At 42.6% G+C, this 15,485-nt stretch overlaps 1 protein-coding gene across 1 annotated transcript in view; it reads right to left on the minus strand.

Annotated features, from left to right (window-relative positions):
- CACNA2D1 (calcium voltage-gated channel auxiliary subunit alpha2delta 1) overlaps positions 1–15,485 on the minus strand; it is a 555,905-nt gene that overhangs the window by 32,932 nt on the left and 507,488 nt on the right. The window contains exons 25-32 of the mRNA XM_084811840.1: positions 8,894–8,994; positions 7,071–7,152; positions 6,741–6,803; positions 4,851–4,954; positions 2,720–2,797; positions 2,347–2,414; positions 1,157–1,195; positions 56–127 (exon numbers count right to left, since the gene is read on the minus strand). Coding sequence (XP_084667966.1) covers positions 56–127; positions 1,157–1,195; positions 2,347–2,414; positions 2,720–2,797; positions 4,851–4,954; positions 6,741–6,803; positions 7,071–7,152; positions 8,894–8,994 — 607 coding nt within the window. The remainder of the gene's footprint in view (positions 1–55; positions 128–1,156; positions 1,196–2,346; positions 2,415–2,719; positions 2,798–4,850; positions 4,955–6,740; positions 6,804–7,070; positions 7,153–8,893; positions 8,995–15,485) is intronic.

A 15,485-nucleotide genomic window follows, 5' to 3' on the forward strand; every position in this document is an offset into this window, starting at 1 on the left:
CTGTTTTAAGAGGTTAGACAACCTAATCTGTATCACTCTTAAACCATGCACTTACCTCTGGAATATAATCATCCTGATTTGTCATCAACAGAAATCCCCCATCATCAAGGATAACACAGTCAACATGCTACCAAAAAGATAAAGGTGGAGAAAACAGTAAGAATTTATCTTACAACGGGATACCAATAGGAAAATGGTAACCTAAGATCTTATTGAAAGGTAATATAACCATGCTCAGTTGAGAGTCTCAGATCCCACAAATAGCTCTGAAGTGTTCTAATACTCCATACAATTTTTGGAATTTTGAACATTTAGAATACACTCCAATGCCTGATGAAACAGGTGTCGTAGGTTTATTAATCCCTAATCAGCAGGCACAAACATGTTGTATTTAAATGGACTGGGTTTGTACAACATGCTAACCCACATTCAGTTGTTGAGTGTGGGTTGCTGTTGAACCGTGGGTCATTTGTTGAACACTGGGTTAGCGTGTTGACTGAACCCAGGACGTTTTCCACAGGGTGGCTTGTTAACCATGCCTTGTGGCTTATTTTTCTCAAGCAAGCTACGTTGAGAACCTATGGTGGTTAATAAGCCACCCTGAGGAAAATGTCCTGGGTTCAGAGAACACACTAGCCCATGGTTCAACAAACAACCCATGGTTCAACAACAACCCATGCTTAATCACAGACTGTGGATTAGCGTGTTGTGTAAACAGCCCCATGCTCTACAATTCTTCTCTTCTAGTGGTACAGGCAATAGTGAGAGATGGAGTGCGCTGAGCCTACTAGTTACTATGGTTATATATAAACTAAGTGTGATGACTTTGACCAAGGAATTTTTAAATTTCTCAGAATTTTTCTGAAGTGTTGACTTAGATGTGACTGCACATAAAGGTGTATTTGATTGGATATTCTTTTGTGCAAATAACACAGGGACCTGGAAGCAAGAGGATACTAATAACATTATGCTTAGCATTTATATAGTGCCTTTGAGTGTCCAAAGCACAACAAATATGTTATGCTGTTGCAATGCTAACGACTTTATAAGATACGTCAGGATGGTGATATGGAGTCTAGTGTGTTTGGCAAAGGAAAATCTCAGACCTGCAAAACATCAGCTTCAGTATATGCAACAACAACAAAATTATTCTTACCTCACTGTTCTTTTCACATCCACATAGTTCACTTTTGCACTGAAAAACGTAAGTATAACACATTTTATGAAATTTGTTCTTAAACAAAGAGTTTAGCTAATGCTACTTTTGCAGCCAGGTCAAATTTCAACAATCTGAATAAGTTGTTTGGGTAGAAGATTCACTTTTGTCAGAATTCCCCACTGTTCCTCAATCCCCATCTTCCCAATGATTTAGTCACTTCCTGTGTGTTACCTTCCACTGCAAGATCAACTGGTGACATTAGCTATATCTGTTTTCAATCTTACAACCTCCTTAATTCAAATGATTATGTTCTTATGTTCAACAAACATGGGTATGAAGGAGGCGTATCCCACAGTCAGGTGTGTGTGTGTGTGTGTGTGTGTGTGTGTGTGTAAATGCTCTACATTCCCACCGTGAATGGGGCATGTCCTTCCACTTAGGCACCCATGGAAACCCACACGGGCCTTGGGTCTTGGAGGCATTATTTGCAATTTTCTTTGCATCTTTTGTAGTTTATTACTTTCTCTGAGATGATTTTACCTAAACTGACTTACAGATTACTAAAACATGTATGGGCTGTACCCAGCTTCCCTAAAATGTCTCTAACCAGACTTTAGGTGAAAATTCCCTGAATTTTACCACTCTTGTACAGAAATGCACAAGCATCTCTTTCTTTGCACTGAAAGAGGTTCAGTCCACACCACAGCATGTGCATGCTCAATAGCATGACAGCAGCCAAGAACCTGGATTTCCCCTTGTTGCTGCTGGCGCCCCTTTCTTCTGCCCTAGGTAAATTTGGACAGCTTTGGGGGTCAGGGAAAAGATGAGATGACAGAGGGAAAGGTGGTGGCGGTGTTTACATTTTGGACTGAGCAAGGCCCTGTTTGGCCCAAATTTACTCACAAATAATTAATCAGAGGCACTTGATATTTTGACTGCCTCTTTTTGAATACTCACAACATCCCTACTCTTTCATCTGTTGGTACAAAGCATGTGCTAGTGAATAGTAGGAACCAACTAATACTTTCTGCCCATTTATTTGTGTATGAATGCTTGAATCAGTGTTTCCAATTGGCTACTAAGCTGCAGATCAAGGGCATGCAAAGCAATCCTGGATTTAATGGGGAGATTTGAACCATGACTTTAAGAAGTTCAGACATTCACACTGAGACCTGTCAGTTCCTCACCTGATTTTTTGTTGTGATTTTTGTGAAATTTTCCATCCAGTTTGTAATATTGATTTTTACTCCAACAACTAACAGGAAATACATGAAACATGAGAAAAGTAAAGTAAACAGTAAAATGCAAACCTATAACATTTCCTAATATTTTATAATAGAACATATTCTTAGGCTTACGTGTTGGCTTCCATAACTTTTTTTGCAAACAGTTTTATTAACAAACCTGTGAGAAGTTTAGCATGGCTAAAGAGAAAATCTGATTTAGAAGAAAGCTCAGCAACACGGGTTTGTGCTTTAGAAGAAGACTTTGAATTGCATTTTACTAAGTTCAATAACAGATGACATTCCTTAGTAGAATGTCAGTACCATTCCTTCCTACCTGCAGGTTTCAGAAGTTTTCCATTGACGGTAATTTTCACAGCCTTGCTTACCATAATGCCTTCTTCAGAGACACTTCCTGAGATTTGGAAGAAGAAATAAATACCCACATTTTATAAATAACTAACAATCTTGCTATGTTCCAATTCTCAAATGAACCAAAGTCATTATGAATCAAAGAGTCAAATAAGACTTAATCAACAGGATTGCCATCTGATGACTCTTTTGGACAAATCAGCTGCTTAATGATTATAGGAGTGAAAGCCTCAATAGTATGACCATTTCTTTCACTGAAAAGGATTCATTGCCTGTAGCTTAAATTATTTGGTGCATTTAAGGGACACTAATTAAGTGTTCAACAGCAATAATGGTAGGTAGGCTTTTATTCCCCTCCATCCAAGAACTGATGTGACTTTATGCAAACTTGCAGGTTGCACAGGCATTGTCCTTGGACATAGCTGAAGGACTCTTAATTTTCAGCTACAGTATGAGCATATTTCCCGATGTGAGCATTTTACTGATCTTGGGTCGATCTAATTACTAAATCCTCTGTACGGCTAGTGCAGACATCAAAAGAACACAGATGTTCTGGGCTCTGGCCCACAACTTCAAAAATTTTCCAGTATCTAGCCCTACATATCTTTCAGAAGCATTGTAAATCAGAGATGTTTACAAAATTCTCCCCATCCATGTTCCACTTCAGATTTTAGGGTTCTAAATTACCAGCAATCCACAATTCATTCATTTTGATTGTGGGACTTTGTCCAGAGACTATTGCACATATGCAATTTACCACATTTTTCAGTTTGTGTCATTTCCACCCTGCCCAAGCTACCAATGGAGCACAAGTTCATATGCACATCGATTAAGGGCACAATCCTATCTAGATAGGTGGCCGAACTCAGAGGTGACCGCCTATCCAAAGCAGGGCAGGAGAAGCACGGAGGGGATCGTTCCCTCCGCGCTTCTCCTGCCCTGCTTTTTCGGCTAGGCAGCCGATTGCGGCTGTCTAGCCACGGGAGCATGGAGTGGGGAGGGAGGCTGCTGTATGACACATAGGATGTGTAGTGCAGGCAGGTATGCTCTCCTCACCCCAGAACACCCCCAGCCACGCCCCTTTCCAGCCGCTCCGCACTCCTCTTGCAAGCATGGGGGATGGGGCTGTTCCGTGCTGCCTCTGAGGCAGCATGGAAGTGGGGGGAGGTTGGTTCTCCAGGAAGCGACCTCGGGGCACGGGCTTTGAGGTCAGTTCCAGGAAAACGGCATATTCTATGGCTGTCTAGCAGCCAGAGGATTGCTCCCTAAAGCACCATACTAAAAAGAATATTGAAGTGATTGCATCAAGATTCATTTGTGCACTGCCTGTGACATAACCAATGTATGTGTGCACGGTGGTAAAATTATCAGTGTGGGAAAGATGCTTATATAGGTCTGTTTGCAATTCAGACTTGAGTATTAATTCTTCTTCCCAGGATGCTTTTGAATGAAAACCACAACACTGGAGGAAGTCCTAACCCAAGTATGAAAGTCAGGGTTAAGCTTTTCCTTAGTTATGGTTATTTACAGCATTGCCAAGACTTCCAGGAAACAGATAAGCAGGACTGCTTTAAGGGAAACTACCTATAGCCGTTATCCATCCTCTTCCAGATTTCTCCGAAATTTCATAGTGGCAGAAAATGGATAGACTGTACTGTACCTGTTTTCTATTAAACCAGTGTACAGTCTACTAATATCTTTGGTATTGGTGCAGCAGGCAAATGCTAAGTACACATGATCATGATCTTGAAGGCTGCTACTGAGATTTCTTTATACTCTCAAACAATAGCCTCTTTATTTTTATGAAAAAGGACTCATTTTTGTTGCAAAAAACAGCAGCCCTCATTACCGTATTGCTGTTCGTACGTTCCCAAACTCCAATCCAGCATTTTCAGTCAGTATACCTTTCTCAGATCTTACCTTACCCTAAAATCCCCACTCCCTAAAAGAACTGGATCTGGAGAGTACGTCAAAACCTTTCACATTGCTCAGCCTTTTACTGTGGGACCACCTAAAGGTTGGCAATAAACCATAAGCAGGCTCATGAGTAGGTGCCTGGATTCTAATAAGATTATTTGGGGTGTCCAATGACTTACTGTTGCCGAAAGGAACTGTGAAGATATAGTTTTCATTATCTAAACTCCTTTTGTAGAAACTGTATTCATATGTTTCAGCAGTATCTTTCCAATATTCGCCTGCACTGAAGATGAGACACAAACGTCAGTTTTTAATTTGAATCTACACTGTTAAAAAAAATAAAAGAACTGTCGGTGCAATCCTATGCCTGTCTACTCAGAAGTAAGTGCCACTGAGTTCAGTGGGGCTTATTCCCAGGAAAGTAAAGCAACCCTAATGTTACAAACTTATAACATTAACCTTGGAGTGAGCCCCACTGATATAAATGGAACTAACTTCTGAGTGGATGTACAAGATTGCACTGTTAGCGGTGTTGTGGCTGAGAAGGTTAATATGTTATTATTACAATAATTACTTAGATTATTGAACACTAGATATGATATGTTGTGGCATGTAGCTTTGATATATTTCTTGAACAGCAACTAGGGATGGATGGATTCACCTCTGTCTGGGTTGGCCTGGGCCTTGACGAGCTGCCACCCCCACTCGCACAGCCCGGACCCACTTGCTGAACCTCCGTGCTCTCCCTGCCCCCACCCGCTGAGCCGAATCCCCCTGGACGGATTCTTCCAAAACCCCTAATACTTTCAAAAGGGATTGGAAATTCAGGGTTGGGCTCTGTTTTTTAAAAGGTCAACAATTCCACAGTGTATGTCTGAATTAGCTCATTGGCTTTGGGCATACTATTATAAAGAGAATTCAACAAAAGCTCTTTTTATGTCTAAATTAACACTGATTGAAATTCAATATGTGAAAAATTAAGTTTGTTCAGAATATGTATTCTGTAATAACAACTTCAGACTATGCTGATCAAGTACCTGTCATGAATTTTGAAAAGCTGGACCTGGACACCCTACCCGTCCCTGTGGGATACCACTTTCTTATGGAAACTTTCCATAAGAAATTGGTATCCCACATTTTTTTAGGTTTAACTGAGTTGCAGTTAAACCTCAAAAAAACCAAGATTATGGCAACCAGCTTGATTGATAACTGGCAAACAGAGGGAGAAAACGTGGAGGCAGTGACAGACTTTGTCTTTCTAGGCACAAAGATTACTGCAGATGCTGACTGTAGCCAGGAAATCAGAAGACATTTACTTCTTGGGAGGACAGCAATGACAAATCTTGATAAAACAGTGAAGAGCAGAGATATCACACTGACAACAAAGGTCCGCATAGTTAAAGCAATGGTATTCCCCATAGTAACCTATGGCTGTGAGAGCTGGACCATAAGGAAAGCTGAGCAAAGGAAGATAGGTGCTTTTGAACTGTGGTGTTGGAGGAAAATTCTGAGAGTGCCTTGGACTGCAAGAAGATCAAACTAGTCCATACTCCAGGAAAGAAAGCCAGACTGCTCACTTGAGGGAATGATATTAAAGGCAAAACTGAAGTACTCTGGCCACAAATGAGAAGACAGGATACCCTGGAGAAGATGCTGATGCTAGGGAAAGTGGAAGGCAAAAGGAAGAGGGGCCAACCAAGGGCAAGATGGATGGATGATATTCTGGAGGTGATGGACTTGACCTTGGGGGAGCTGGGGGTGACGACAGCCGACAGAAAGCTCTGGCGTGGGCTGGTCCATGAAGTCACGAAGAGTCAGAAGCGACTGAACGAATAAACTACAAATCGAAACTTTCCTCCAGCATATGTGTCAGAATGAGAAAATTATATTTTGGGGGAGTTGAGATGTTTCTGTTCTGTGTAAATACTATCACTTTAATTGTGATAATTTCAAGTGACATTGGGGGTCACAAGAACTCTGGCCACAATACAACAAAGAGTTAGGTGTGCTTAAGAACTTTATTACATCAGCATCTCTTTTATATTCCTTAGAATTAAATGGAGCCTTACCTTTTTGGATACACTCTAGTGATTCCTCCATCGGTAGCTACAAATCGTTCTGTAATTCCCTCACTGTGGAGAAAAAGAGAAAACTTTGGATCAAAGTGAATTTGTAATGATGGCCAACTCTGTATATACAATATTCACGAGAGAATCTTCTTATATATTCTAAACCAAAGACTTCAATATGCACATACACTAATGCCATGGTGTATTTCTTTTGTGCATTGATTATAACAAATGTAAGTTCTGACCCAATATTATTTTAATATACCATAATAACTGAAACTAGGAATAGCCTTAATACTTGGGCATGGAGGGAAGGAAAAGAACACTCACGGGTCCTGCTTACTCCAGTAATTCTGAACAAGTTCACTTGTAAATCCTGCATCCAGCAATGCTCTCATAACCATATCATTACCTATCAAAGGAAACAAGCAAATACCAGTGAGGACCATAGGAAGTTGCCCTATCAGACCATTTGTTGGTCTAGTTCAGTATACTAACTGGCAGTAGTTCTCCCTGATTTCAGACAGGGTTCTTTCCCAGCCCTACCTGAAGATGCCAAGACTGAACACAGGACCGTGTGCATGCAAAGCATGTGCTATATCCCTGAGCTATGACTCCTACCCATGCTATGGCCTCTCCCCACACTTAAAACTAACTCTGATTTCAACATTTGATTTAAATATAAATCTGTACTATTTGGCTTCTGTTGCTGCTGTTTCAAACTAAACAAATTTTAAAACAGTGCTAACTGTATAGGACGTGCTAACTATATAGATGTCATAGGCCCTGAGCTGTCCTTCCACAAAGGAGGCCAAAGCAAAAGTTGATCATCATAACATCCTGTGAAGTAGATTCGGATGACAGACGATGCCTTGCCCCAAACCATCCAGCACACTCCATAAGTTAACAGGGATTTGAACGTGAGTTTCTCACAACTATGCCTATCACTCTAACCACTAGGCTACACTACACTCTCTCTCCCATGGGCTAAAAATGTAAATTTCCTTAAGACCTACTGATTAGGTCCTATTGAGCATTGAACTGTAGCTAAGAATGCATTTCAGTGCATTCTGAGGTACAGTTGGTGGCAATGCACAAGAGGGCTTGGGCTGGGCAGCACCCCATATGCAGAACTCTCTACCCCTGCGTTCAGATGGAGTTTTCCAGCAAAATGTTGATTTTATTCTTGTTCAGATTGCTATGTTTGGGTTATACTGTTGTTTTTTAAATCTTTCTGTGTTATTTTATTGCATGATTGTATTTTAATCGATTGAAATATTTTTTCTACACTTTTGTTAGCCGCTTCAGACATCTCCTTTTGGAGAAGAAAATTCAGGGTGTACTTTCTACTATTTTACACAGAGAGAGAGAGAGAGAGAGAGAGAGAGAGAGTAGTTGAGACACTGGACATTTAAGAACTTGGATTTTCTCCATCCTCACTAATTTGGTGTCACCAATACAGCTCATCCCTATATCTAGATCATGTATTAATAAACTGAATTGCACTGGTCTCAATACAGATCAGGGTAGGGGTACTGCTTTATTCTCTGCCGCATTTACTTCTATGCTTTTCTTACTGGCCTTTACTTTAGCCAGTTAACAATATATAAAAGGATCAGTCCTCTTACTACATGACTTCTAAGCTTTCTGGACTCTTTGACAAGAAGCTTTTTGAGAATCCAAGTAAATATTGTCTACCAAATTACCCCTAATTACATGCTTGTCACCAATCTCAAAAAATTCCAAATGGTTGCTGAGGCAGAAAATCTGTTTACAGCAGCACTGCTGATTCTTCTTTAGCGAAGCTTGTTCTTTGTCTTTAATAATATTTTTCACGAATTTACTTCAGATCAATATGAGGCGCATTAGCTTAGCAAACTACCATGTGATGATTGCAACCATCATACAAAAACCAGGATAATGTAAATTCACTCCATGTTTACTGAAGAGCAAATACGATCGCTGAAGCGGTCTGACTAAAATGAAGTGAGAAGCTCCGCAACCTCACGTATGTAAATCCACTAAAGAAATCTGCTGTTATGATTACGGAAAACAGTGAACACCACATTAAATTATGTTCTTTAGAACTAATTGCTGCACTTACATGGTCATCTTCTACAAACAATTTCATTTAACAAAAAAGTAACACTTACATGAAGGGCTTTGGGGTGTATATCGATCAATAAATTCACTGAAATTCAGAAGAAATGCAGTGTTGTTCTTTTCCGGTGTTTTCACAGGACTACAGTAATCTCTAGAAAAAAGAACAGGTTTTAAAATTGTTTTTAATGCATCTTGTAAAGAAAAACACACACCTGCCTATATTACTGGCTGAGCATGCCAGGGTTTGCATGTCTTCTGGTACCAAGCAACAATTACTCTAACATTTGATACCAGTGTTCATTTAGTATCATGTGTGCAAGCTATGTCTCTGACAATGTAGAAAAATTATAAATTTATAATTCTGTTTAGCATATAATCAGGATAAGTTAAATGCCCAAAACAAGGAAATACATTGATCAGTTTTCTCTGAAGGATCAGTCTTGACAAGAGACATCTATTAGGAAAATATCTTCCTAACAACCACAACAAAATGTCACAGTAATGAAAAGGGACGTTACGCACATTAGGATCACCGCTTTAAATTCAGAGGCAACATTTACAATGGAGAAAGTGTTAAGAGGACACATACTTGATCTGGTTTTCTCAACTGGGAAGGAGGATGGTGATCTGAAAGTGGAAGAATTAACATCTACCCCCTTGTCATGGTCAGATTACTTGCTATTCAGGTTTAGCTTCTCAGTGGTCTTTAATAGGGTGGGGGACCTATTAAAATGGTCCACCCCTGGAGGCTAATGGTTTCTGATGGATTCCAGAGGGCTCCGGGGGATTTTCCTGCTGGTTTGGCTGGTGCTCCTGTTGGAGCCCAGGTTGCTCTGCGGAATGCAGAGATGACTCGGGCAGTTGACACAATCATACCCAAGTGCCCTCTCCCTCTGAGCAGAGCCCGGCCAGCTCTGAGTTGTGGCAATGAAGCAAGACAGAAGACGACTAGAGCGCAGGTGGAGAAAAACTCATGCCGAGTCTGACCGGACACAGGTTAGAGCTCATTATTGAGCCTACTCTGTGGCAGGGAGGGTGGCAAATAGGGAGCACTTTTCTACCGCCATTGCATCTTCTCAGTGTCAGCCAGCACAGCCTTTCCAAGTGGTTCATGGCCTACAACTATCTGGGCTGGGGAGAGATATGGCAGAACCCTTGGTAGCACACTGTAACAAGTTTGAATAGCACTTTGAAGAGAAAGTCGCTCACCCAGAGCACTGTCTGGTCCAGTTTGATGGGATGAGTTTCAGTTGTTTAGACCTGAGGATGCAGACAAGGTGCTTGGCCAAGTCCAGTCGACTACCTTTGCCCTTCATGGCCTATTACATCTAATAAGAAGGGGGTATCCAGCTGGGTCCAGGAGGCTGTAAATTCCTCTTTGAGAGAGGGAGTGGTAGGCTTTTAAAGAAGTGGTAATTAGGCCACTCTTGAAAAAGCCTAACCTGGAGCTGGATGATGTTATCTACTATAGACTGGTGGCTAACCTCTCCTTCCTGGTCAAGGTGCTTGAGCAGGTAGCTGTCAGACAACTCCAGGCACTCCTGAATGAAACTGATGATCTAGATCCATTTCAACTGGGTTTCAGGCCAGGTTTTGGAATGGAAACTGCCTTGGTCACCCTTGTGGGATGACCTTTGCCAGGAAAGGGACAGGGGGAGTATGACCCTGTTGATTCTCTTGGATCTCTCAGTGGCTTTTTATACCATTGACTATGGTATCCTTCTGGACAGGTTGTCTAGGCTAGGAGTTGGAGGCACTGCGCTGCAGTGGTTCTGCTCTTACTTGGATGGCCGATTCAAGAAGGTGCTGCTGGGAGATTATGACTCTGTGCCTTGGCAGCTATGCTATGCCACAGGGCTCTATTTTATCCTAACATCTTTATGAAACTGCTGGGGGAGGTTATCAGGAGGTGTGGGCTGAAGTGTCATCAATATGCAGATGACACCCAGCTCTATCTCTCCTTTTCATCAAATCCAGGTGAGGCAGTGGCTGTTCTCAATCATAGAATCATAGAACAGTAGGGTTGGAAGGGGCCTACAAGGCCATCGAGTCCAACTCCCTGTTCAGTGCCTGAACATGTTAATGGACTAGATGAGGGCCAAGATACTGAAACTCAATCCAGACGAGACAAGAGGTACTCATGTTCAAACTTTTCTGGAGGGGGTTGCACTCCCCCTAAAGGATCAGGTTCATAGTTTGGGAGTCCTCTTGAATCCAGAACAATCACTCGAGGCAGAGGGGGACTCGGTGGCATGGAGCAGCTTTTATCAGCTTAGGCTGATATACCAACTATGTCCTTATCTGGACAGAAATAACCTAACTACAGTTATCCATGCTCTGATAACCTCTTATCTGGATTACTGCAATGCATTATATGTGGGGCTGCCTTCTCCAGGAGCCTCTGCCAAAGGAAGTGAGGCAGGTGGATAAGAAAGAAGAGGGTCTTTTCTGATGTGGCAACCCTGGTTGTGGAATGAGCTCCCCAGGGAGGCTCGCCTAGTGCCCATTTTGTGCTTTTTGGTGAAGTCCTTTTTATTTCCCAGGCATTTTAATCTTTTAATACTACTCTTTTAAATCTGTTATTGTATTCTAAATCTCTTCATTGCTGCTAGGTTTTATTCTGGCTTTTACTTCATTTTATACTCTAGTTTTATTCTTTATTTTATGTTACCTTGTATTGTATGGTTTTAATTGTTGTGAACCACCCAGGTAGCTTAAGCTGTTGGGCAGTATAGAAATGTGATAGATAGATAGATAGATAGATAGAGCACGTGTCTGTGTATTGTGACATCTAAGCATTCGAATTTCTGGCCAATTCACTGGTTCTATGCAGTGTGTGACTATAGTTATCTAAACAATAAAATGTGCTTAACCACTAGGTATTCATGCTTGCCGCATAATCCCTGTTCCTTTCTTGTTTTAAGGTGACTGATCTGTGTTAATAACACTGCTATGATTAGGGATGGTGCAGGCACCCGATTCCGCCCGGGAATCCAGTGGAACCCCCCACCCGTACCCCAAGCCACGCTCACCGAGACCCCACTAGCTGCCTTCCCATGCTCACCAAGCCACTTGTACTCACCTGGGTGGTCGAGCTCTGCAATCACAAAAAAGCGCATATTTGCATATACGCAAAATGGGGCCGTGAATCACCCCTATGTGCAAGATCACAGGTGTTTGCTTGCCTGTAATCTTGCTTATTTGGGCTATTCATGGCCTCATTTTGCATATACGTGAAAATGTGCATTTGCGAAAATGTGCACATTTACATATAAGCAAAATGGGGCCTTGAATCACCCATATACGCAAGATTACAGGCAAGCAAATGCCTGTAATCTTGCATATATGGACGATTCACAGCCCCATTTTGGGTATACACAGATATGTGTATTTTCACAATTGCCATTTTATCTTTCAAAAAATGGCGATGGTGGAGATCGACGGGGCCGCCTAGGTGAGTGCGGGCAGTTCAGTGAGTAGTGGGGAGCTCGACTGTGGGTCTGGGTGCACGCAAGTAGGGGCAGGGGCTGGGCAGGTGCCCGGAGAACCCAGATGGGTGGGCACCCACCCTTCCCTAGCTATAATTATCATGAGGAGTGCGTGTGTAAACATGGTGTCCTATTAAGATTCTGCTTCTTTGCAATTTCATATTGAATATATGCAACTATAGAGTAACGTCTCTGAGAATCTTCCCACCCTTCTACTGAAATCTCTTTGCTGCTGTGAAATCTGAATGAAGTCAAGATTCGGCCAAGCACAGAAACAGGCTGTGGGTCCACTCCAGGCCTGGCTGGGATCCAATTCTGGCACATACCGAATGGATCAAAATGGCCAGGAGCAGATTCCATCATCTAAGATGGGCTGGTGGTCAGGTTCTGGAGCAGGCAGACAAAGATCCAAAGGGCGAGAGGTAGATGCCGTGGCTGAAGGTGGTCATATTCCTCAGCAGAGACAAGAATCCCCCTGGTGGTTCCACATTGACCTATGGCCTGATTGGAGCCCATATGGAGAAGAGCCTTCAGTGTGGTGCCCCCCTCCTTTCCTATGGAAAGATTTCCACTGCCTTGGAACACACTGTGCTGTTTCTGGCACCTCCTGAAAACATCTTTATTTCAGGAAGCCTTCCTTGACTGACCAGCCATGGTTTTATCGGAATTCTGTTTCTTTTAAAAAATATATTAATGACCTTAACATGGTGTTTTATTCTTTTATCCTCTTTTGTATCTTTGATTGTTCACCGCTCTGGAATCTGTCTAGATGTGGAGCGGTATAGCAATGTTGCAGATAGATAAATAAACCCAAAGGGCCAGAGGCAGATGGTGTGGCCTAAGACGTCCTGGTAGTCAGGTTCCATAGCAAGCAGACAAGAAGGGTGGTGGGGAAAGGAGAAGTGAGATAAGGTAAGGCAAGATGAGGCAAGATGAGATAAGGCAAAGCAGGCAGTGGTGTAGTGATAAACTCTGAAGTGCAAGCGCTCATCACGATAGCCTCCAGAGCCATGTCCGTAAGGAGAGTCCAAAATTGCAGGCAGCTCTGCGTTGGTCGAAATCAACAAACCAGTTCTAGCGATTTTCCTCCCCGTCAGGAGCAGGTCTTTTGTAAAGCTTATTGGTGGCCAAGCCACCCCAAAATATTTTGCATTACAACAAGCAGCAATATATTGCTGTTGAGAAGAGTCATTTCCTCCCCAGCTGCTGTGGAAAGCACAGCTCAGCTCAGAGGAACAGGGACTTCTGAGAGGGGGTAGCAGATGATGTCAGCCCCCCGCTAGTAAGAGAGCTGCTGACGCTGCATTCCTATGAGCCCTGTCTCCACTACACCACTGAAAGCAGGAGGAGTCTGTACAGCAGCTTCTCCCAATGACAAGTTGCTTTGATTGAAACAGGGCAATCTCCAATGCTGCCCATGTGAACGCAGGACCCCACCGCTGGCGCAACAGGGAGCTAGTATTTCCTAAAGCAACTGGAAATGGGCTGAAATCCTCATTTTCGGAATGGAGCCCATCCTGTTCCGGAAACAAGCATTTCAGCTTGTTCCCAGGGTTGCTCAAGGAAGCACTAGCTTCCTTTGTGCCGGTGGAGGGTCCTGCTGACGCAACAGAAACACCGGAGGCACAGAGGCAGCACTGGAGACTGTCCAAGGGCTCCTCTCAGGCCTGCCTGTGCCATCCGTGCAGTAGCATGAATATCTGAGGTGGGGCAGCCCTATGCACATAGACTTCTACATGCATGTGCTTCTCCGGTCCTCGAACCCTAATCATGCAGGGGGTCTATGTACAATCATGCATTGAGATCTATGTGCTTAGGACTGTCCCCCACCTTGGACGGAAGCATCAGGAGTAGTGCGAGAGATGTGACTTTGCCCCTTCGTGTTTTGTTAAGCAAATGCTCAATACATTGCATAGGCCAGATTCCATGCATACTTACTCTATAGTAAGTCCCATTGAACTCAGCAGAACTCCCATGTAAGCATACTCCAAACAGGGCCATGAAAGAGTGTGCCTCCGTGTGTGTGTAAGTGAGGGCAGGGGGAGAGGCATTTTCACAGCAGCAGATATTTTAATATTTTCAGGCATTTGCAAGGTTCGTCTGGGGTTATTTATTTATTTGTTTTATTTCATTTCTATACCGCCCAATAGCCAAAGGGTTAGGATTTGGGATTTACCAAATTTTGGACTGCACTATAACATACACACACACAGCACTTGCAGCAACCTTTTTATTTTTCAGTGTTACAGAAAACGTAATTGCACTTAGGAACATAGGAGCCAGATCACTGGTCCATCTAGTCCAGTACTGTCGACACTGACTGGCAGCAGTTCTCCAGGGTTTTGGGCAGGAGATTTCCAAGCCTACCTGGAGATGCCGGGGATTGAACCTGGCACCTTCTGCATGCAAAGTATGTGCTCTGTCACTGGGATACAGCCCCTGGTTGTTTTCCTGTCCCTTGGGTTACAGTATAGAGAGCTTCTCTACACAAGTGATTTATTGCATGCTTGTGATTGGCCACTCATGGAAGTTTGCGGGTCCTTTACACGACACTGGCAACTTCCAGGACGTCTCTTGCACTTTCCCCCCTTTATCCCGCTTTCAAAAGGATTGGAGATAAAGTGATGAGGGACATTAATATCGACCGCACCATCTAGTGGCTGTATAATGAAACATACAGTTTACCGTGGGAGGAAATAAACTTTGAATCAAAGCCCATATCTGCCCGTGTAAAGGAGGCGATATATCCCACAAAGAATCCAGAAGCAGAAGCCCCGGTAAACTGTGGGATAAAAAGCCTGGTGTGGTGAAGCCCAGAGAAAAGAAAGAAATGATTAACTTGGTTTTCAAAATATTTTAATGTGTGATAGCACTGAGCTGCTATTAAGGTAAGATGCTATACATCCTTTATCAGAATTTGAACTTGAAAGGCTCAAACGCAATGGTTTTTACTTAATACATATTCTTAACCACACTGAATTAAATCCAGCCTAAATTAGTTAAACATAGGTCCCATCAAAATCAATTTAGTCATTGTTTAATATAGGTAACCCACTGATTTCAATGGGAATTAAGTGAAACTAACTTAGTGGACCATTTCACACATAACAGCATGCCATGTGCGAGCAATTGCCACTTTTAATATGCAACCTCT

Source organism: Heloderma suspectum, chromosome 7 (genome assembly GCF_057233095.1).
Source record: "Heloderma suspectum isolate Gila_16-S chromosome 7, 16-S_ref, whole genome shotgun sequence".
NCBI classification, from domain to species: domain Eukaryota; kingdom Metazoa; phylum Chordata; class Lepidosauria; order Squamata; family Helodermatidae; genus Heloderma; species Heloderma suspectum.